The sequence below is a fragment of the Cibotium barometz genome, chromosome 18 (genome assembly GCF_041138505.1).
Source record: "Cibotium barometz isolate CiBa-2024 chromosome 18, ASM4113850v1, whole genome shotgun sequence".
NCBI lineage: Eukaryota > Viridiplantae > Streptophyta > Polypodiopsida > Cyatheales > Cibotiaceae > Cibotium > Cibotium barometz.
Window position 1 is genome coordinate 23,121,776 of NC_141063.1, and position 22,817 is coordinate 23,144,592.

The 22,817-nt window shown below is 44.3% G+C and overlaps 1 protein-coding gene across 1 annotated transcript in view; it reads left to right on the top strand.

Annotated features, from left to right (window-relative positions):
- Positions 1 to 20,194, top strand: part of GLYR2 (glyoxylate reductase 2) — a 62,420-nt gene extending 42,226 nt beyond the window's left edge. The window contains exons 8-12 of the mRNA XM_086812330.1: positions 1,724 to 1,776; positions 1,876 to 1,946; positions 2,124 to 2,196; positions 19,702 to 19,806; positions 19,941 to 20,194. Of these exons, the coding sequence (XP_086668456.1) occupies positions 1,724 to 1,776; positions 1,876 to 1,946; positions 2,124 to 2,196; positions 19,702 to 19,806; positions 19,941 to 20,084 (446 nt within the window). The 3' untranslated portion in view covers positions 20,085 to 20,194. The remainder of the gene's footprint in view (positions 1 to 1,723; positions 1,777 to 1,875; positions 1,947 to 2,123; positions 2,197 to 19,701; positions 19,807 to 19,940) is intronic.
- Positions 20,195 to 22,817: the final 2,623 nt, after the last annotated feature.

Below are 22,817 nucleotides of genomic sequence, written 5' to 3' on the forward strand. Positions count from 1 at the left end.
GGGGAAGGATAAGAAGAAGAAGAAGAAGAAGAAGATGAGGAAGATGAAAGGCTTGATGAAGAATATGGGCTCTTCGACCTTTTCCGACCATGTCTACTTTTCCCACGATGAGAGTGGTTGATTTGGAATGGCTCCTTTTTCTTCCACGAGGTGGAGGACTAGGTGATCTCTTTGAGGGAGATCTCTTTGATGAAGACTTTTGATTTTCAGCCGCATCCTCCTTTGTTGGTTGCCCATCCCCTTTCTTCATTTGCTCGATCTTCTTAGATAGTTGCTCAAAAATTCTCATCAAGTTGGGATCTTGGAGAATAGTGTCCAAATTGTTCATAGTTTCTTTGACCATGTGGGTTCTTGGGTCTTCTTGGGTTTGCTTTCCACTTTTGGTGAGTGCTTCCCATTGCTTGAAGAAAAAGCAAAAAGTATGGTGTGTAAAGATTGTTATCCCTTGTAGGAGAGAGATATAACTTTCGCTCTGAAACCACGGAAACGTGCCTTCGAAGGGTTGTGGCATAGGTACTGAGCTTATCTTCAAGAAAACAACTTCATGCGTAAAACCTTGAGAAAATCTGAAAATAAACAGAAGAGGGAGAGTAGAGAGAGAAGACACCACACTAGGGGTCGAAATAGCCTTGGGCCAACCCTCTTTCCGATTGGAGTCGTCTTGAGTACAAGTTCTTAGAGCTAGAGAGCTCTCTCGTGTTTTTTACATGTCTCAACAATGAGAGAATAGCTGAATTTATAGTTCTTGCCCAAAAGCACTTGGGAAAGGCGCTTTAAAACTCACTCATAGTCCAAAAGCATCTTTTTAATAATAAAAGCTCTTCTCTTTTTAATATTTAAAAAGCTTTTAATCTTTTGCTTTCCAAAAGCTAGTTGTATTATTCCAACCTTGTAAGGTGTGCTGCCATCTTGCCACGTCATCAGTACCATGCCACTTTTTTCTCCCAAAAAAAGTTTGTTTGTTTGTGTTTTTTTTGCGCATTGCATTTTTGCATATCAACAAGCTGTATTTTGATGCTTCAGTGACACCTAAGCACTGCATAGGAACTCTTGATGCAAGAACAATCAACATAGACAAAGAAGAGAGAGAGAGAGAGAGAGAGAGAGAGAGAGAGATGACTGTGTATTTAGTATATTTCATATGGTACAAAAAGGTACATGTTCTATGGCCTTTGGCCTTCCCAAAAAGAATATTAAAGAGCCTAATCTATGACCTGCCCCACCTTGGGGGGAGATAATCTACAATGATCTAGACTATACCTTTTATAGGCTCTTGTGACCCTTGTTCAATTGGTCGGCTGCTGTCGGCCAGCTTCAATGGACCAAGAAATCACACATATGCTGCCAACTGGGCAGGACACGACCTCCTACACCTGGCCGACAGGGTCCTAATCAAATCGGGCTTCCGCTGCAATTATTTGAGCTTGGCTTGTGCCTAATCTTTATCTAATGCGAATCAGGGATTAGCTTGGGATTAAGCATGTCCATGTGCATGCAAATGACTCAGAACCCATCTTGGATAACTTCCTATTCTCAAAGCTTGTTCAAAGGTACTTAATCTGTAAAATACTGATAAATGCCAGTAAATCCTGGAAATGGTGCCATCTCTCTCTCTCTCTCTCTCTCTCTCTCTCTCCCCCCCCCCCCTCTCATGCATGTATGCACATGCCCACATGTATGCATGTGTTTAAAATAATTAATGTCATGGTCCAATGTGGGGCAGGAGATAAGGCTCTTTATGAACAAGCTGGACCCATGTTGGATGTGATGGGCAAGGTCAGTACATAAAGGCATTTAAGGCTTCAGATATTTTTTTTTCATGCATTTTGACTTTATTTGCAGTATCTTGCTAACTCAATCAAACTGTATGTATAGTCAAGGTTCTACCTGGGTGATGTTGGGAATGGTGCAGCCATGAAATTGATTGTCAATATGGTTATGGGAAGGTGAGTTTGTGTCCTTTAACTAATGGCAGATAAACATTCGAAATATATAACAAGCTTAGGTGTGAAGCTGGACATGGGTTTGCTTCACCCCTTCAGCTCTTATGGTATGAGTATGCCTTAACTCCCCCCTTCCCCCCCCCCCCCCCCCCAACCTTCTTTTGTTTATTTTTTTGGTAGCATGATGGCATCCTTTTCTGAGGGCCTTGTTCTAGGGGACAAGATTGGATTGGATCCAAGCACTATAATTGAGGTATGAGCTTCTCTGCTGGATCCAACTGGAATGTTTGTGCTTCTTAAAATATGCCAAGAACAGTTCATCTCTGAGGAGCTTAGATGACATTGTGAGTTAAATTGCCTAAAGTAAACTTCTTATAACAAGTTGTGTTTGTTACATATCTTATCTTTAATCCCATCAACTAGCGGAGTTACATAATCTTCCCTACGCATGTTTTGCTTGTTTTGTAGAGGAAAGTTCTTTGAAAAAGGCTCTCAATTGTTAGCTGTGGCCCGACAACTTGCTTTTTTGGTTCGCTTGATAACTTGCTTTTTTTCCTCTATGTCCGCCCCTTTCCCTCCTCCTGCGCACTGCCCCTGCCCCTGCCCCTGCCTCTGTGTGTGTGTGTGTGTGTGTGTGTGTGTGGGTCTGCTAGATGGGATACCCCACATCTCCTCACTAATCCCTTTAAAGGTCTGCTTGTCATGAAGCATTTCTTGTGTGGGAGTGTTTGACTTCATGGGAAAGGCAAATTGGATCCAAATACTGGCATTACACTTCTCACATAAGCCCACCACACAAACTCTTATTCACAGAAAGATGTATGTTGTAGGTGCCCCACTACTTGATAGAACCAGTGCTACAGTATGCAATTCACACAGTAGCTGCCATCTGACTAAGCTCTCATAATTTGACATGTGGACAGGGCGATGGCATGGTACTTCCGAGTGTGAGAAGACATGCAGATATGCTCCATGGTTGTGTTGGAGACTGAGCAGCCTACTTTTTTAGAATGCCCAGCTTTTGCCAATATTTGCACATGCTTCCTTCACGTCCTTGAGAGAGTTGACATCTATACCTTTTTTTTGTTGGTCCACAGGAACCTACTGTTAGCGTTTGTGGGGCAATGGAAGCTCTCTCTCACACACACACACAAGAAGCAAATCGAGAGAGAGAGAGAGAGAGAGAGAGAGAGAGAGAGAGAGAGTGTCTACTAAAGACCCAATGGGCCTATGAGACCAAAGTGATACAATAATGTCCATGGCATATCTCATCATGCAATGGAAAATAAAACAGAAAGAAAACATAAATATAGCTATCTCACTGGGGTGATACAAAACTGTCCATGGAAACTCATCATGGAATACTAAGAACATAAAAACATGGGAGCAACATCAGCTCCGAGTAGATGGTATACCACTCTCCAAAATGTCAAGCATGGGGCTGACGAGTATGGCCGAGAGGTCTCCCTCAGCTATGTCACGTGGAAAGGTAGCTCGATGGCGGTGGAGCATGTCTTGGATCTGGAGCCGATGAGGTGATCGTGGCTGACGGGGGGGTCAAGGGCATCGGGCACGCTGGAGTGTAGAGGCATGGGCGAGGTAGGTCCAGAGCAGCTCGTGGAGGGTCCACAAGATCCACTGTGTCGGTGTCCTCCACCTCTTGGATCCGAAAGAAACTGGTGATGGTTGGTTGCCGAGGGAGGGGGCGGGGTGGCTGGGGCCTGTGTCTCAAGAAGGTGTCCCTGTGTCTGCGGAGCTCAAGCAGGAAGAGGCCCAGGCAACGCTGGTCCTGGAAGTCAATGATCCTGGAGAGTGGACCGAATCCCTCACGAAATAGATAGTGAAACCTCCCGCGGATCTCATAGTGTACTGGGCAGCGGCATATGTAATGCTCCTCCGTCTCAACCTCTGTGTGGCATAGTCGGCATCTCTAGGTTTCTGTATGAGCTTCCCGGCTCTGAAGATGCACTCAGCTCTACCTGTCTCCACTCTGAGGCGGTGGGAAGAAACCCGTATCTGGCCAGTCGCAATCCGCATGGCATGGGACATGTGAACAGTCAAGTAGCCCGGCTGCTGGATGAATCCATCCTCAGTGAGTGTGAGGAAGTGGTCTCTGTAAAAGTGCATCTTCGTGGGGAGCTCCGGGGGTGTGATCCATGTGAAATGTGGAATCCAAACTGTACTGAAGGGGGGGTAGGCGGTCCATGCAGAGCCCATATACTGAGAACCAAGTGCAAACTAGTGCATACCATACTCAAGAGTGCCCCTCAAGTGCTAGCTGTCTGGAGGACTCCAGGGCAAGCCTCGGGTACCTGTGGGGATCCATGTGATTGATGCGATGGAGGTATGTGACTGTCCGGAAGAGTGCCTCCACTACCATCGGGGCTGCAACAAACTCTACCTGGATAATCTGGTGTGGGACTGATGGTTTGCTGCGGATCATACGGGAGAACATCATGACCTGGGGCCTCTCAACTCGCTGCTAATCCTCATCGGATAAATCTGGCCCCAAAAAGTTGCTCCATACATCAACGCTGGTGTGACGAGGGTGTCAAAAAGCCAGCCCTTCATCCTGGGCTCTTGGAAATGTGCCTGGAAGCACTGCTGCTCAGGTAAGCCCAAGGTTGCATATCCCCGCGTCACTCTGGCATGTGCTGCGGGAAGCATGGTAAAGCGTGGGCCATTGAAAGTGACACCAAGGTAGACATAGGATGAGACAATCTCCACAGGATCCCCTCTATATGTGAAACTCAATCTGGATGTGATGGGGCGAGAGGTATTGAAGACCATTACCTTGGTTTTACCAAGGTTAACAGAGAGGTCCCGCTGAGTGCAAAAGTCATGTAAGGCATCCAACTGTCTCTGAAGCCCTTCGGCTGAGTCTGAGAGGAGGACGATGTCATCTGCATAAAGTAGTATGGGGATCAATATGCCTGCCAGTGTGGGACCAGCCCCGCCTAATCCATCAATGAAGCTCGAGATCTCATCAATGTAGAGGCCGAAAAGAGTGGGTGATAGAGGGCAGCCCTGTTTCACCCCAATAGTGCTGGAAATCTCATGTGATGTACCTCCTGGGGCTCTCACTCGTCCGATGACGGACTCATAGAGGGCGATGAAGCTCCAAACCATGTCAGATGGGACTCCGATCTCCTGTAGAGGGTGTAAGAGGCGGGCTCAGGGTACAGGATCAAAAGCTTTGCGGAAATCCACAAAGCAGCAGTAAATCCTCTGGTGTCGTGCTCTACCCTCCTCAATGATGGCACGAAGGGTGAAGATGTGGTCAAGGGTAGAGTAGCTCCTCGGAAAGCCAGCCTGTCTTGAGGCTCTGCATCCCTGGCTCTCTACAAATGAACTGAGCTCTGCCTCTAGCACTGATCCATAGAGTTTGGCCAATGTGTGGCCAATCATGATTGTCTTGTAGTTATTAGGATCAAGTGGATCTCCGGCTTTGAGGATGGGGGTGATGGTGTTAGTGGACCATGAGGGTGGAAGTCCTTCACAAAGGGCTCTATTAAACAGGGGCTAGTAGGGGCGCTAGGGTATCATGGGCATGCGAGATGTACTTGGCAGTGAGTCCCTCATGATCTTGGGCTCGCTCATTGCGTAGTCTACAAATGGCCTTGAGGACCATGCCCTTTGTGAAGAAGGTGGAGGTGGTGGGGCAGGGATTTGGTGGTGGGAGTACGGGTGGCTGATGAGAGAGGGTCCCTCATGATCTTGGGCTCGCTCATTGCGTAGTCTACAAATGGCCTTGAGGACCATGCCCTTTGTGAAGAAGGTGGAGGTGGTGGGGCAGGGATTTGGTGGTGGGAGTACGGGTGGCTGATGAGAGAGGGAGCAGAACTTGCACGTATATTCACACAACGATGATAAGTGAATATATGTGTCCCTGGAGTTAGTGCATGTTCACTTGCATATAAGCATATGCCTTCAAATCCCCCGTGTAGTGGTAATGTGAACTTGTACAAGAATGCAGATTGCTCTTGTAAGAGAGTAAGCCTAAAGCTTTGCGGAAAGCTTCAAACTCCACTCGAGGCAATGCCTTTGTAAATAGATTTGTGATGTTATCCTTTGTAGAGGAGTAGGTTAAAGTGATCTTCCTTGCATGAAGCCTTTTCTTGGCATAGTGATAATGTATCTCTATGTGCTTTGAACGTGCATGGAAAATTGGATTCCGTGCAAAGGCCATAGTACTTTGGCATGAAGATCTTGAAGTAACCTTCTCAACCATACACAATCTACCGTAGCTATGAAAGTTGCCCTGTACTCAACTTCATAGGTAGAGGTGGCGACAGTGGGTTGCTTTTTGCTTAACTAAGATATGCATGACTTGCCCATAAAAAAACAGTTCCCATTGGTGGATTAATCGCCAACCCAGTCTGAATTACTTAAAGCATGTAATTGTAGGCTGCTCCCCCGGGATTAAACAATCCAAGATTCAGGGTGCTCCGTCTTTCCTAGACTATGGATAAACTTGCTGGCCTAGGAAACACCAACCTGAATATCTGGCCTCGTGTTTTACAAATATATGAGACAGCCAATTGCTTACGTGAACATACTCATGTCATAAGGCTCTCTTGCATGATACCTGCTCAATTTAAGCCATGGTTCTACTGGGGTAGAAATAGGCTTCAATCTCAAAAGACAAATTTATGTAGGAGCTTCTGTATGTACTTGGATTGAAGCATCATAATGCCCTCATCTTCCTGGACAAACTGTATCCCCAAGTAATATTGCAGGAGACCAAGATCTGACATTTCAAAAGAAGCTTGCAAATCATCCTTGAATGCTGAAATCTCAACTTCATTGTTCTCAGTCAATAGCATATCATCCACATAAAGAACGAGCACCAACAAAATCCCATCGGAGGCGGTAGGTCTAAAAGCACTGTCTCTCTAGTCGAGCCAATGCAACATATCCTCTTAATAAGAGGGCCTGGGCAATCGGGCGCATGGTGAAGATAGGAATGGTGAAGGTAATCCCTGGATAGACATGAAGTAACTATCTCCACGGTCTCACCTCTATAAGAGGAGGAGTGTCTCGCTGCCACCTGATATAAGGTATTGAAGAGCGTGATCTTGGTTTTACCAAAATTCATTGTGAGGGGTCTCTCTTCTCACAAAAAGTCACTGTGAGGGGTCTCTCTTCTCACCTCCGTAAGAGAATGAGTGTCTTGCTGCCACTTGATATAAGGTATTGAAGAGCATGATCTTGGTTTACTGAAATTCATTGTGAGGGGTCTCTCTTCTCACAAAATTTGCATCCAGTTGTCTCTGCATCCCCTTTGCTGAGTTCGAGATGAGAACTAGGTCATCTACATAGAAGAGGATAGGGACGAGTGTCTGGGCTAGCTGTGATCTTGTACCCCCCAATCTATCAATAAATCATCAATGCATATACTATAGCCCAAAGAGTGTGGGAAAGAGTGGTGTTACGTATGTAGTACTAATCTTTAGGATTAGTGGTCTAATCCAACAGGGTTAAAGGAGCCTTGGGATTAGAGGAAGCAAGTTGATACAGGCGGCTAAGGCTCATGGTTAATAATACAAAGTATACTGGCTATTTATGACCGGACAATTATTTATAGCAACACTAGCCACTGTATAAGTGAGACTTGGGTTATTATTGTTCAGAGAGAGTTATTCACTTTGTGTTTTGTGATAGACCAGGATTACTGTCGAGAACATGATTGGATTTGACGGATCATGGATGGTCATGCCAAAGGCCTCAGTAGGTAGGCGTTGTTGGTGTACCAATGCTGATTGGGATGTTTCGTGGGATTGGAGCCTTAGCCTCTGGCTTGGGGGAGGTTTGTGGACACGAATTTACAGTTGGGTGGTGAGCTAGCGTGCGCCCCTCTTCGGGGATTTGTACTAGATAGATATGAAAGACTAGATCCGGACCATGTAGGGGTGATCTGAGAGAGGAACCCAAGAGTTGTTGATCTCTTGAGAGGTTCAGATGGAGATACACACCTTGGAGACATATACCTTGGTGTCCCATTTGGTACGCGATATCTAACAGGGCAGATTATTGTTTTGGATATTTGAGTGGGTCCAGTTGTAGAAGGGTGATTTCCTTCTAGGAAACAACCACGACCTATAGAGAGAATTTGTTGTAGAGACCATTGACTTGGGCTTCTAGAGAGCCTTGTTTGGATGATCTTGCCAAGGTAACCTTGAGTTTGTTTAGATGAGCTCTTGCATGTGGGATGTACTTTGGTGTTTATTCCGTGATCCGTGTGTTGCAAAGTGAGAACGCACGTCTTTTGTGGGGATCCTAGTGTTTGGAGGCTACTTGGATGAACCAAGGGAGGATTCGAAGGATTGATAGCATGACTTCGATAGTGCTATGTATACTATGCACTTATCTAATTTTATTTTGCCGGGAGAGTTGTCATGATCGATAGTTCCTTTGTGCATATAGCAATAACTTTGGTTAGTCGTGGATAGATAGACGCAAATCGGGAAGCCTCGACAAAGGAATTCCGTCAGGCATTTGCTTCGATTATCCGGGTGTGCCACAATTGAGTGCTAGTGACCAGATTCGTGACTACTTGTAGTTACATATTACTTTCCTGTACAATCATTGATCTTGCCTATTTTGAGTTACCAAGTTCCAACAATAACCTTAGATCATGTATTTGATCGAGCACATTGGATGTAGTGCACAAGTTCTCAGGGATGCTTTCTTCAGTCATCTTTTGACAGAGAGTTTTGGCTTCAAGCTAGGGATGCAATGTAGCTTCATGTGGGTAGTTATTTTCTAATAAATTTGACTTATGAGGGAAGCATGTCTTGACTTTTGTTCAGAAGATTATAGTGATGAGGTTTCTTTGTGAAGATGGATAACTTATTGTTGTCAGCATGGTGAGGATAGGCCGTTGTGCTATATTTTCCTTGAGGTGCACTAGGTTTACTAGTGATTATATGGGTACTTTTACAATGTGCAGATTTTGGTTCTGTAGAGTAGAGATCCTTTTATAGACCTAGATTTAGGTTTATCTTACGGAGTTGGATCGGTACTAGGTTTTAGTACCAGAGATGTTACCCAAGGGAGACATGATATGTGGATGTGTGATTTACACAACATTGATGGTATGACTTATACTTGATTTTCAGATACCTTTGGCTCACACATGTACTCTAGCCCAGGATCATAGCAAATGTTGGATGGCATTTGTTTTGGAGTCCTTGCATGCTGTAATGGTTGTTGGTTTCCTTTAAGGAGAATTTTGGATACACCTTGTTTCATCTGAGCTTTTGAGATGAGAGAGACTATCACTTATTGCATGTAAGATGTTGGGGTAAAGGCATTATGCCCACCCTTATAGTGTGTACAAGCCCATAAGTTTTATAGTACATAGTACACTTAGTACTTTTAATGTACTAAGTGCACTATGTGTACTAGTGCAAATATACATGTGTGATAGGGGAGTCACACACTCATACTTTGTGAGTTGACTTATCCCCACATGTCTCTCTCTCTCTCTCTCTCTCTCTCTCTCTCTCTCCCTTCTTCTTCTCTGTGTGTGTCTCCCACATGAAACCCTAACTCTCAGCTGAGTTTCTATAGCTCCCTTCAACTGGTATCAGAGCCTGCAGGTGAGGATTGGTGTGTTGCTTCTGCTGAAGCTTCAAGGCACGATTGGAGCTGTTGATCCCTATCGGCCAGATTTGAAGCTTCTCCTCCTTTTGGCCCACATTCTCCATCGAGACTGTGGAAGAGCTGTTGGATAAACACGTGGTAGCGGGCGGCAGCAAGAAGCCGGCGAGCGAGGAGGAAGGGCAGCGGCGCCTCACCAGCACGCGCAGGGAGGCCCTCGCTCTCTACAGGGAGATACTGCGCGCCACCCGCTTCTTCTTGTGGCCCAACGAACAGGGCGTGTTGTGGAGGGATGTGCTGCGGGCCAACACGGGCAAGGAGCATAGGAGGCGTAGGCGTTTAGCAGCGCCGTCAGGTCCCGTCACCCACTACCTTGCCTACACCTGTGGCCGCTGTGCCCACCATCGCCAGCTGGGACTGTCGCTGCCTCCTGTGGCTCTTGCAGCAACCCACCTGTGCCCTATTGCACTGACTGTAGAAGCCCGACCAGCAAGCCATCTAACGCCTCTGGACCCGACGTCTTCTGCACCAATATAGCATCCGCATCAGCACACGAGTCAGCATTACGACGCCCCCCCCTTTTCTGCAACAGAAATCAGAAATTTGTACGAGGTATTTGCTTCAATTTTTTGGGATTTTGCATGTCCATTATCATCAATTGAGCAGGTACAGGTCCAAATGGCTCAGATTTGAGCACAATTGGCAACAATTGGGTGACATTGGTCACATTCCGGGTCAATTTGCAGGAAATTGGGTGTCAACATTTGGGGCTTTTGATGTAATTGTGCCATTGGGCATTCATACATGCTGTATGATGTGAGCAATCTCACATTCGGGGCTAAATTGCAGGAAATTGGAGTGCAAATCAAAGGGCTTTTGTGCCAATTGGGTTGTTTTGCATGCAGGCACTGGCATTTGATGCTTTGGGCAATGTGTTGATGCCTGTCAAGCACTCAATGTGCCAGTAAATCAAGGGGCTTTTATGTATTGGATGTATATGTGGCCAGGGGAAAGCATTGTGAAGACTCTGGATGCCTTCATGTGCATTAATGTACCATTCATGATCAGAAATTGATCTTGAATCAAGGGGTTTTTCAAGATTTTGTGCTTGTTGAGCTTGGCAAAGCAGCAGGGAAGTCTTTTATGCCTTGAACCCTCAGTAATCGACTTGCAGTCAAGGGGCTTTTGCCCAACTTCTGTCCGGGACTGTTGTATGCAGTGGTGGGACTGTCAAGGTCTGATTTTGTGTCAAAGGTTGCATATTGCTATGGCAACCACATGTGAGAGCTCTTTATTGCTTCACATCAAGAAGCTTAAAGGCTCACATAATTATGACATTTGGCAAACCCAGTGCTATAATGTGTTGCTCCAGAAAAAGGAGCACAAGCCCATCAAAGAAAGGGGTGTAATGTCCGCTTCTCTTACTGCTGAAGAATGGGAAGATATGGATGAGCTGGCAAGATCCACCATCATGTTGTCTGTGTCAGACTCTTTACTTTTCAGCATACGTGAAGAGAAGACAGCTTGGGGAATGTGGCAAAGATTGCAGGACTTGTATGCCTAGCAAAGTGCCTCAAGCAAAGTGTATTGGTTGAAGAAACTCATAGGTCTTCAAATGAAGGAAGGGACGTCTATGACAGCCCATCTAAATGAGTTTAATGGTGTTGTCAGCCAGGTCATCAATCAAAAGTTGGCAATGGACGATGAGTTCAAAGCCACCTTTGTCTTATGCACTTTGCCAGAGAGTTGGGACACATTGAGGACAGCCACTAGCAATTCAAATGCTATGCTGTCATATGCAGATGTGGAGGGTGCTCTTCTTCAAGAGGAGATGAACAGGAAGAACAACTCTGTTGGAAAGTCTAATGCAATGAATGCACGTGGGAGATCCCAGCAAAGGGGTAAAAGCCAAGAACGGGGAAGGAGCAAGTCACGTTCCAAAAAGGACTTGGAATGCCATTATTGTGGCAAGAAGGGACATTTCAAAAAGCAATGCTACAAATGGAAAAATGATTAAAAGGAAAAGGTCAAAGGCAAAGACAAAGACAAAGATGAAGCCAAAGATGCAAAGCCAAAGGGCAAAAGTGGAGTCAAGATTGAAGAAGTCAATGTGTCACATGCAGGTGACAGTGAGGATGAAGTCCTATTCATGTCTTCACTTGATGCCCATTCACTCCATGTAGGAGATGGTCATGGTATGCACTCATGGATCATTGATTCAGGTGCCTCCTTTCATGTCACAGGTTGCAAGGTATACTGCTGGCAATGAAGGAGTAGTTTATTTGGGTGACAACTATGCATGCCAGATTCTTGGCAGAGGTGATGTGAGGCTTGTGTTTTCAGATGGCTCACAGCTTATGCTCCATGATGTCAGGCATGTGCCTGAGATCAAGAAGAACCTGCTTTCTACTGGACAGCTTGATGATGCTGATTATGTTACCACATTTGGTGGTGGAAAGTGGAAGATTAGTAAGGGCTCACTGGTTGTTGCCAGAGGCTCTAAGGTGGACACTCTTTACTTCATGCATGCTAATGTTTGTCACCATGCTAATGTAAATGCAACCGAGCTGCCGGAAATCTCTATGTGGCATAGCCGGTTGGGACACATGAGTGTCAAAGGAATGGAGCAATTGTCTCGTTTTGGTTACTTGCCTTCTCTAAAGTTCTCAAGTTTTCAGTTTTGTGAGCATTGTATATATGGCAGGCAACTCCAGTGCCCCCACAAGAAAGCTCTTGGACAGAAAGATGCTCAGTTAGAGCTTGTGCATACAGATGTATGTGAGATGCCTCAGCTTTCTTTGGGAGGGGCAAAATATTTTGTCTTTTATTGATGATGCCACACGCAAGGTGTCGGTTTATCCTTTTCGTTTGAAGAGTGATACATTCTCAGTGTTTGAGAAGTTTGTTGCTCATGTTGAGAATCAAACTGGCAAAACACTGAAGGCTTTGCGTTCCGACAATGGTGGAGAGTATATGTCCAAACAGTTTCAGGACTTTTGTGATGCTAAAGGCATCAAGAGGGAGCTCTCTACTCCTTATGATCCTCCACAAAGCGGGACAGCAGAGAGGATGAACAGGACCATTCAGGAGAAGGTCCGTTCTATGTTGTCACATGCTGCGTTACCTCATGGTTTTTGGGCTGAAGCTGTTATGACAGCCGTTCATCTTATAAACAGGTCACCTAACACGAGGCTTGGTGGGAAAGTACGAGAGGAAGTATGGACAGGGAAGCCTCCGTCCTACAAGCACTTGAGAGTGCTTGGTTGCGTTGCATACGTGCACATACGCAGGGAAATAGGCACCAAACTTGATCCTAAGTCTCACAAATGCATATTCCTAGGATATGGTGACAGAGGTGAAATGGGGTATAGACTTTGGGATCCAGTGAATAGAAAGATTATACGCAGCAATGATGTCATTTTTGATGAAACATGCATGTATAAGGAGCCTGCAAGGCAACAGGAGCCTGGCAGAGTCATCTTTGATGATGATGGACATCATGGACAACAACCAAGGGCTGTAAATCAGCCATTACAGCTACAAAACCAGCCCTTAAATGGTGCTGAAAATGGTCCAAATGGACAGCCAGAGATGGCAGAAGATATCCCTATGGATATCCCACAGTTAGAGGAGATACCGGGCATGATCTTTCAACCTTATGGCATGGAACAGGAGCCACCAATAGGTGATATGCAGGCTGGACAGCAACCTGCAAATGATGGTCATTGGGTACGGAGGTCCACAAGACCCTTCAGAATCCCTGACAGGTTTGTTCCAGGGGTTGACTACTTGATGCTCAACTGGCTGTGGGGAGCCCTCATGTTATAAGGAGGCTTTACAGAGGGCAGACAAGGCTCTTTGGGAGCGTGCTAGGAAGTCAGAGATGGATTCTCTACACAAAAATGGAACATGGAAGTTGGTGCATTTGCCTACAGGCAAGAAGGTTTTGCCATGCAAGTGGGTTTACAGGCTCAAAGTTGCACCTGATGCAAAGCCAAGATATAAAGCCAGGTTAGTGGCTAAGGGCTTCAAGCAGGAATATGGTGTGGACTTTGATGAGATCTTCTCTCGAGTGGTCAAAATGACCACACTTAGAGCTGTATCAGCTTTGGTTGCTCATGATGATCTGGTTTTGATTCAAATGGATGTGAAGATTGCTTTTCTTCACGGTGATCTCCATGAGGAGATATATATGCAATAGCCAGAGGGTTATGCAGTGAATGGAAAGGAGAAGCTTGTATGCAAGCTGAAAAAGAGTCTTTATGGGCTCAAACAAGCACCAAGGGAATGGTATCATAAATTTGATACATTCATGAAATCCCAAGATTTCAGGAGGAGTGACATAGATCACTGCTTATACACCAAGAAAGCTTTGGATGGCAGTCTATTGATCCTCATCTTGTATGTTGATGATATGTTGATTGCCGGGAAATCTCGTAAAGAGATGGATGCCTTGAAGAAGAGGCTGCATCAGACCTTTGATATGAAGGATTTGGGTGATGCAAATCACATTTTGGGTATGCGGATACTTCGGGACAGAAATCAGCATGTGTTGTATTTGTCTCAAAAGGAATACATTGGCAAAATTTTGCAGAGGTTCAATATGGATGGGGGGAAGAAGACTAGTTCTCCTTTGCCTCCATATGTGAAACTCAGTGCTACGGACAGCCCACAGCCGGATAGTGACATGGCTGATATGGCCAAGATTCCGTATGCTTCAGCTTGTGGCAGTCTCATGTATGCCATGGTTGCTACCAGACCGGACATTGCATTTGCAGTGGGAGTGGTTACTAGATACATGGCCAAACCTGGCAAGAAGCATTGGGAAGCAGTGAAAGGTGTCATGAGATACCTGAAGGGCACACAGGATATGTGCATTTGCTTTGGCAAACAGGATGCATTAGTGCATGGTTACACAGATTCGGATTATGCCGGTCATCCAGATAACCGGAAGTCTACTACCGGTTATGTGTTTACATTCACAGGAGGTGCTGTGTCATGGATATCCAGGATGCAGAAGTGCACTGCCTTATCTACTACAGAGGCCGAGTATATTGCAGCCACAGAGGCTTGCAAGGAGGCATTATGGCTATCTCGGTTAGTGGTTGATTTGGGTTATACAGGGGATATTCCATTGTTGCATTGTGACAGTCAGAGTGCCATCCAGTTGGCAAAGAACCCTGTCTTTCATGCAAAGACGAAGCATGTGGATGTGAAGTATGACTTCATCAGAGAGGTGATAGAGAACAAGCTGATTCAGCTTGTCAAGATTCATACGGATGACAACCCGGCTGATCTGTTGACAAAGAGTTTACCTCCAGAGCGATTTGCTCATTGCAGACACTTGATGGGCATTGGATGAGGCCAGTTTCAGCCTTGATATGGCCTTGTATATTATCATGTACATGCTGTTTTTTTCTTTTCCTTCATTTAAGGGCACTTTGCCTTTAAGTGGGAGGTTGTTGGGGTAAAGGCATTATGCCCACCCTTATAGTGTGTACAAGCCCATAAGTTTTATAGTACATAGTACACTTAGTACTTTTAATGCACTAAGTGCACTATGTGTACTAGTGCAAATATACATGTGTGATAGGGGAGTCACACACTCATACTTTGTGAGTTGACTTATCCCCACATGTCTCTCTCTCTCTCTCTCTCTCTCTCTCTCCCTTCTTCTTCTCTGTGTGTGTCTCCCACATGAAACCCTAACTCTCAGCTGAGTTTCTATAGCTCCCTTCATAAGATGGGGTTCTTGGATAGAATTTGATTATCCGGCTATTTTATCTTCTAGATGGGGCTCGAGTTTCTTTTAGTGTGCAAATACAAAGGTGGAGGTGGGTATTACGGTTGGTTTCTTGGGAGAATTTAGCAACTTTTTATGGGATTTATGGCTTCTTTCGAGAAACGGTACTCTTCCGGGTAAAGGTAGCATTCTCTGAGACTATCCTCCCGAGTTTTTAACTCATGTTCATAGGGTTTACATGTGGTAGCATAATCAGGATGTGGCCATCCTTATGTAGGTATGATTTGGGCCGATGAGTTGCTACAGACACAGTTTTACTTGAGGTAGGATTGTCCTGGATGAGCGTTCTACATTTTCAGTTGCCTTATGATCTCTATTCGGGGCAAGATTGCCATAGACGAGTGTTCTGTACTTATGGTAGCGGCTAGCCCCATGATTATGGGAGGAAATAAGTGGGAATATAATATAGGAGAGATTGACGTGGTTGGCTAACCTGAAAGTCATGGTCCTTCAGGTGGGAGTCTGGTTATGTCAAGACGGGATTGGGGAGGAATTGATCACTCTTGACTGAATCTTATGCCTAAAGGGGGTCTTGTATGGAGTGTATCCTGGTGGTATGGGACGCTAGGATTTGCTACATGCACGGTTTCTGGGTACATCTATATTCCTATTTGGTGGATTTGTGGACTGAGGGGAAGTTGCATTTGATTTGAGAAATCAATTACAGGAAGAAAGGAAGAACGAGATTGTGGATTGCAAAAGATTAGAGAGAGTGTTATTTTGTTGCTTGCAACTATGATTGGGTCAATAAGTTTTTGGTAAAGTGGTTATGCTTCGCCAGAGGCTAGGTAAAGCTTCCTTACTGAGGTAGTTCTGAGGATCTTGGCACGTGCGCACATATTTTGTAGAGATCCAGATTCAGATGAGATTTCGCTGATATTGAGATCAACATGGTTCTCAGATAGGTTTATTCTCTCCAGAAGATTCAGTTTGTATGCCGAAAGAGATTGCTAGCAACCTTAAGAAATCTTTCAAAAGACTTGTAAGTTGAGGAGTGATGGATTGTAAGACGTATATGGGGTCTGTTCTAGTGGTATGGTATCACATGTGCGGGTTTACAAGGTTCCATCGAGGTAGATGTTTTAGCTTCTGATGGGTACTTATCCAAAACTTAGGATTGCTGGATGCCTAGTTCATGGGGTGAGTGCACTAGCCTTTGATATGGCAAATGTTCAGTTCATTAGCCACACCTTTGACGTGGCAGATGTTCGGTTTATGGACCATGCTTTTGACGAGGCAATTGTCTAGGTTATCAGATTTTGTGGTGTGGGTAGTCTAGGATAAGGGAAAGAGCCCCATTAAAGATGTGAGCTAGGATAGGAACCAAGGTCTTCCAAACATGGGCCAATTGCAGTGTGAAGGTCTTCATGGTCCTTGGCTCTACTATTATGTAGTGTTAATAGGGCATTCATGACATTATGGATGGTAAAAAGGGTGGCAGATATGGGGCATGGGATATGAGATATGTCGAGTGAGGGATGATTGCCGGCATAGGTTTCCCATATGGAAGGGTCGGTGATGTTCTTCTCTTCAAAGATGCACCAAGTGTCCAAGCTATCCGCACTTGGGAATAGCCGGTAGAATTGCTCCTCGCGCTTAGCCAAGAGAGTATAGTTTTCTGAGGGTGCTTATGAGACCCAGTCATGCAAGGATGTTTATCCAAGAAAATTAAAAAGATAAATCAAAAGACCCTTGCATCGGGCTGTATGTGGATGTCCTGTCATGTGATTACTAGTCACTGAGTAACAATTCCTTGATAAATGATCGTCTTTTCCCTTTTGCAAAAAATAAAGGCATATGCTTATATGTAGTGTTGCATGGATGCTTATATGTAGTGCTGCATGTGAACAAGCACTAACTCCCGGGGCACTTTTGTCCTACGGGTTTCCCCCCCTTGGACATTTGGTGTGAAAGGACACCTAGACTAGGTTTTATTATTATCACTTGTACTTGTCACTTATCATCATTGTGTGAATATACATGCAAGTTTTACTCCCTCTCTCTTAATCGATTTGCTTCTTGTGTGAGTGTGTGTCCATTGCCCCCAAACCCTAACACTAGGTTCCTGTGGGCCAACATTTGGTATCAGAGCAAAGGGTTCCTGCTGTTTTTAGGGTTTTTGCTATTCTAGGGTTTCTGCTTAGAATCTTCCCAAACCTTTCATACAGGGTACATAACAGGACACCCCAAATCTGCGTGTGAAGTCAAGAATAGCAAATCCTAACTTCTGAACTGTACGACCTGCTTGTACAGCTGTACGACCAAACCCTAATTCAGTTTTTTCTTGACCTGTGTGTTCGCCTCGCTCTATATGTCACCTCTGGACAATCTGAACCTGTTTGGTGGTGGTTGTACAGTGCTGATGTGGCATTTTGTACCTACACACAAAATTGAAGCTGGAAAAGCTACCAGAATTTAGGGCTTTTCTGATTTTGGGGTTCCTCAGTAAAGTTTACTGTCTCTACAATCCTTCCACTCAAAAGATTTTTTAGAGTAGATACGTGGTATTTGGTGAAATCTCAGCACAACCATGGGCTGTATTGATGTAAGGTAAGATCAGCCACAAAACATGCCTCTAATGGACAGCACATGGGTGATTAAAATCAGCCCATTGCAGCCCGTGATATAGAGAATGTGGTACATGAAGAGAGGACAGCTTTGCAAGAGGCTAGAACTGTGCCTTGTCGGCTGGTCCATACTTAGCAGAAAAGTTGACTTTCAACTCCACTTCACAGCACGACAAGGGTAGGTTCTCATAATGTAGAGACTCTCGTAATGCAAGCCTACCTGAGTAGTCTATGTGACATAGATGAGTGAGACTCTTTTGAGGCTCAAGACGATGAGCATTGGATGACAGCCATGCAGCATGAGATGGACGCCATTCCTAAAAATGGAACTTGGGATCTAGTGGACTTGCCACGTGGTAAGAAGTCTATCGGCACTGAGTCGGTGTATGAGGTTAAGAGAAAACCAGATGGTACCATTGACAGATACAAGGCCAGACTTGTGGCCAAAGGCTATGCACAGTAGAAAGGCATAGATTATGATGAAACTTTTGCCCCCACTCCTCGTACGACCACTATTCGTTGTGTTGTTGCATTGGCTGCCCATCATGGATGAAAAGTGCATCAGTTGGACATTTAAAACAGCTTTTCTGAATGGGGATTTATACGAAGAAGTTTATGTAAATCAGCCCATTGGTTTTGTCATACCTGGTCAAAAGTATGTAAGCTTCACAAAGCTCCATTGGTTTTGTCATACCTGGTCAAGAAAGCAAAGTATGTAAGCTTCACAAAGCTCTTTATGGTCTCAAACAAGCTTCCATAGCTTGGTATGAGAAGATACACTCTTACTTGACCAGTCGGGGTTTCAAGAACAGTCCAACTGAGAGCACCCTCTATGTAAAAGGGTATCATATTGAGTCTGGGAGAGCGGAGAGTGTCCCAGGGGAGGCCTGAATATGCAGGTTATGCAGGACTTGGGAGATTGAGACAGAGGAGCATTACGTATGCAGATGCCTAGTCTACTATGAGATACACAACAGATTTCATTGAGAGATCAGAGGTGTTTGGGCTCGTACTTGATGGAGCTTCAACATCATTGATACTCTGATTCAGCAGCACTTAGGGAGACACGATGAGCGGGACACCTCTGAAACCTGTATCACAGACCTTTTTGCTTCTCATCAGGTGTCCACGATGCCCACCACCCACACTCATTGAGAGGAGAGAGAGTACAAACGCTGCAACTGAGCCCGCAACCTTCTAGTACCACGTACCCGGGGAGTCACTAGAGAGAGGGCATAGTCTCCAGAGAGCCAGACGTCCCCTCCCCCAGGGATCTAGACCTTCCACTGGCCAGCTGTAGATACAAGACATCCTGAGGTGCCATACAGATGTACCGCCACAGGAGGTGGACATTGCTGCATTGTACACCATTTAGGAAGAGGATGAGCTTTGATTCTCTTTTTGTATCCACGGGCTCTCTTAGTACATGGGCCTGGTAGATGTTTATTTATTTTTTCATGTTTCCGGCATCCAGTCGTTCATGGATCATATGTACTCATTTTCAGTCTCATAGACCCTTTGGGGCTTTCGTAGACGTTAAATACAATCTCTCTCTCTCTCTCTCTCTCTCTCTCTCTATGTATCCATTTATCTATAGAGACACATGCTCGTGCACACACACATTCCATCTATTTGGTTATGTACTATTAATAATTAGGAATGTGGAGAAATTCTCCTTTTGTGACTCTCTTTTCTCAGCTTATTGTGGTATTCTTGCTCCTAATAGAAACAAACTCTGGGTCCGGTGCCTTTTTGGTTGACACTGACAATATCTTGGAATTAGGTGATCTCGCAAGGTGCAATAAGCTCGCCGATGTTTGCTATGAAGGGTCCTTCAATGATTAAAAATAGTTTTTCCCCGGCATTCCCTCTCAAGCACCAACAAAAGGTGTCTACTCCCAAATCCCTTTGTATAACTTTTGCACTGTTTTTTTTATCAAACAAACTTCAATCAGGCCAGAAACTGGAACAGAGAGCTGATTTCAAGACTTTAAGAAGAACATATCCTTCTGTGGATTGCAGGATTTACGGCTTGCGTTGCAATTGGCAGAGTCTGTGTCCCAACCAGTTCCAGTTGCAGCAGCTGCCAATGAATTGTATAAACAGGCCAACTCTAAAGGCCTTGGGGATCAGGACTTTTCTGCCGTAATTGAAACTGTCAAATGAAAATAGTGGTGCTTGCTTTCCTTTTTATTAAAAAAAGAAAAGAAAGGAGGGTTTTCAATTTGAAAAAGGACCTGTTTCAATGCTTGGATAATTTATATTGTTTTTGCAAAGCATAGCAAAAAAATTGTTATTAGAGGTTAAGTATCCCAATCCAAAGAGGAGGGCAGAAAGGTTCCATAGCAAGGCAATATAGCCCTTAAAAAAATATTAAAACAACCAAACTTTTCTCAGGAAGGTTCCTTGACAAGGCAATATAGTTCCGGATGGACAATGAGCTTGCCCATGTGTATGACAAGGCATATGAATGGTCACTAGAGGCAATGTGATTTGCCAATTTTAGTCACGAGTAGCTCTCGTATAACTACACACTTACCTATCTTCTAGATTCGAACTCCACAATATTCCAAGGCAAGTCACTACAAGAGCCACAGTATCTTGACAATCTTTTCAAGATTCGCAAATACCACATCAATATGGCTAAATGAGAATGTTACACTGCTTCTAATAAAAAAAAGAGCATTTAGTTTATGTGGGCATTACAAAAGGTTATGTGAATATGTTGTTTACATATGGATACATATATATACGTGTGTGGGGGCATGCACGTGCATGGTGTGCAAACAGAATGTATGTGGGGGCTTGTGGTTCAAAACCTAGCAGTGTGGTTTTGGAGATCATGGCTTTGTTGAGATATAGAGGTTGGCCATTTTAAGGGCTTGACCAAGGGAGGTTGGCCAACATAAGGGCTTGACCAAGGGTTTCATAGTCGTAATGCATCCCGAAAGGCATTTAGGAATCACCTCTTTCTAGAAGTAATATTGAATCTCCTTTGAAGTCTTCCATATGCCATCAAGCTTGTGTCTATTGAGTGCATAACTAAAGGAAGGCATTGGATGTCGTATGTGTCGCTAGATAGTAATCAAATTTTGCCTCTTGTGCAAGATGTGCATCAGTCTTGTGAAAGGGTCTTTGAGTGAGCAAATCTTGTCACATTGTATTTTATGTTTTCTTACATGGTATCTAAGCTTAGGTTGCGAGCTAGTTACAAAAGAATAAATGTAAAGAAATGGACCTTGAATTAACTATAAATGAAAATAAATGACCCTAAATTCATAAGAAGGTGAATGCTCTAGCCAATACTCATGGAATTTCGATAGGTTTTACTTGAGAACAAGGTGAAGATTTTATAGCGTGGATTGTTAGGTTTAGAACCACATCCTTAGTGTTGTTCCAGGTATTGGACCTCATTTTTGGAATTGATGAGTCAACAAGGTATCAAGATGCGGGTGATTGAGTTGTCCCGCTATGTCCTTCTAGATCTTCTTGCATACATCCCCCTAGAAGTTGTGAAATGAAAATGTAATGTGTAACACTATCTCAAGGCTCGTCGCCTCTTTATTGACAATGTCTTACTGTTGATTCATCACACTTGGAGTGTTGTAAGAACATGGTAGATATTAGTGACTTGTAGATTTTTTATTGATGTGTTGCATCGGTGGCATGGGCGAAGGATGTAACACATGGGCCAAGTTGTTATTGATAGAGCTAGATTATCTCCTATGGGTATGTCTAAAATGAGCACCCTCGTCCTACTTTAAGCAAAGGGGTCGGCTCATAAGGCAGAGTGTTGAGGCAACCTTGATTAGGCTTTAAGGTGTGTCTTGGGCTACCAAGCTAATCATCAATACATCATATGAATCAGTCTCATAAAGACCACAACCCTCATAAAGATCGTAGTCATAAATCTGTCGCATCCTTTGTCAAAGATTGCTTTGACAATGGATTGCAATAGATCTTCCAATCCGAACTCTAGAATGGGTCATGCATGATCATCTCTCGATGAATCATCACGTGTGACCCACAAATGAGTTATCATCCAATGAACTCACCTCCTCAATGATCGTGTCCTCTTGATCTTGTGGCATCATATCATAGGTTGAAAGCGCATCAACGGAAGCACCCATGGCTGCTATCCCAACACATTCAATTTTTGCTTCCAAATACATTTGCTTATGTCTCTCTAGTTTCTTGTTTTTCCTTGATATAACCGGTATAAAGGAATCACTGTCTTCAAGATTTTAAATCCCTAGTTGATCAAATACATAGACCACATCTTTTTTCACACAGCCCACCTTGTGGCTCATGAAATTGCGGGTGTGGATGTTCCATCGATCGCAAACTCATCCTTAACATCTTTGATCTAGTGTTCCTCTTATGCTCATTAGACAACGGAATGCCAAGAGTTACCACCTTGTCCTTCTCGTTAATTTGAGATAGATGAATTTAGTGGATGAGGAGGAGGAGGCAGGAATACATTTGGAAGCTATGCTTGCCTCGGTTACTACATAGGGCTTCTTCCTTCATTTGTGGTTATCATATTCTATGCAAAGATGATGCCAAAAAGTACAGAGCACCTTGTGAAGTGTAAGGCTTTATCTCGCACCTTAGTGATGTGGCTAATTACACTATGATGGGTGGTTTTGTCCATAGGCTTCTTGACTTTTACATCAAAGTATTCAAGGACTTTGTTAGGGTTATCATCTCCTAGGAGAGATGGGATTTCTATGGTTTGAAACACTTCCCTAGGGGTGGAACCTTGGGGTAGTACCATCACCACTTTAGCCAAAATGTCTACCCTTGTAGAAAGATGACTATAATTGGCCAAATCGCTAAGGTGGCTCTAATACCAACTTGAGATTTGCATATGGAGTTGATTAAAAAGTTCATATATTT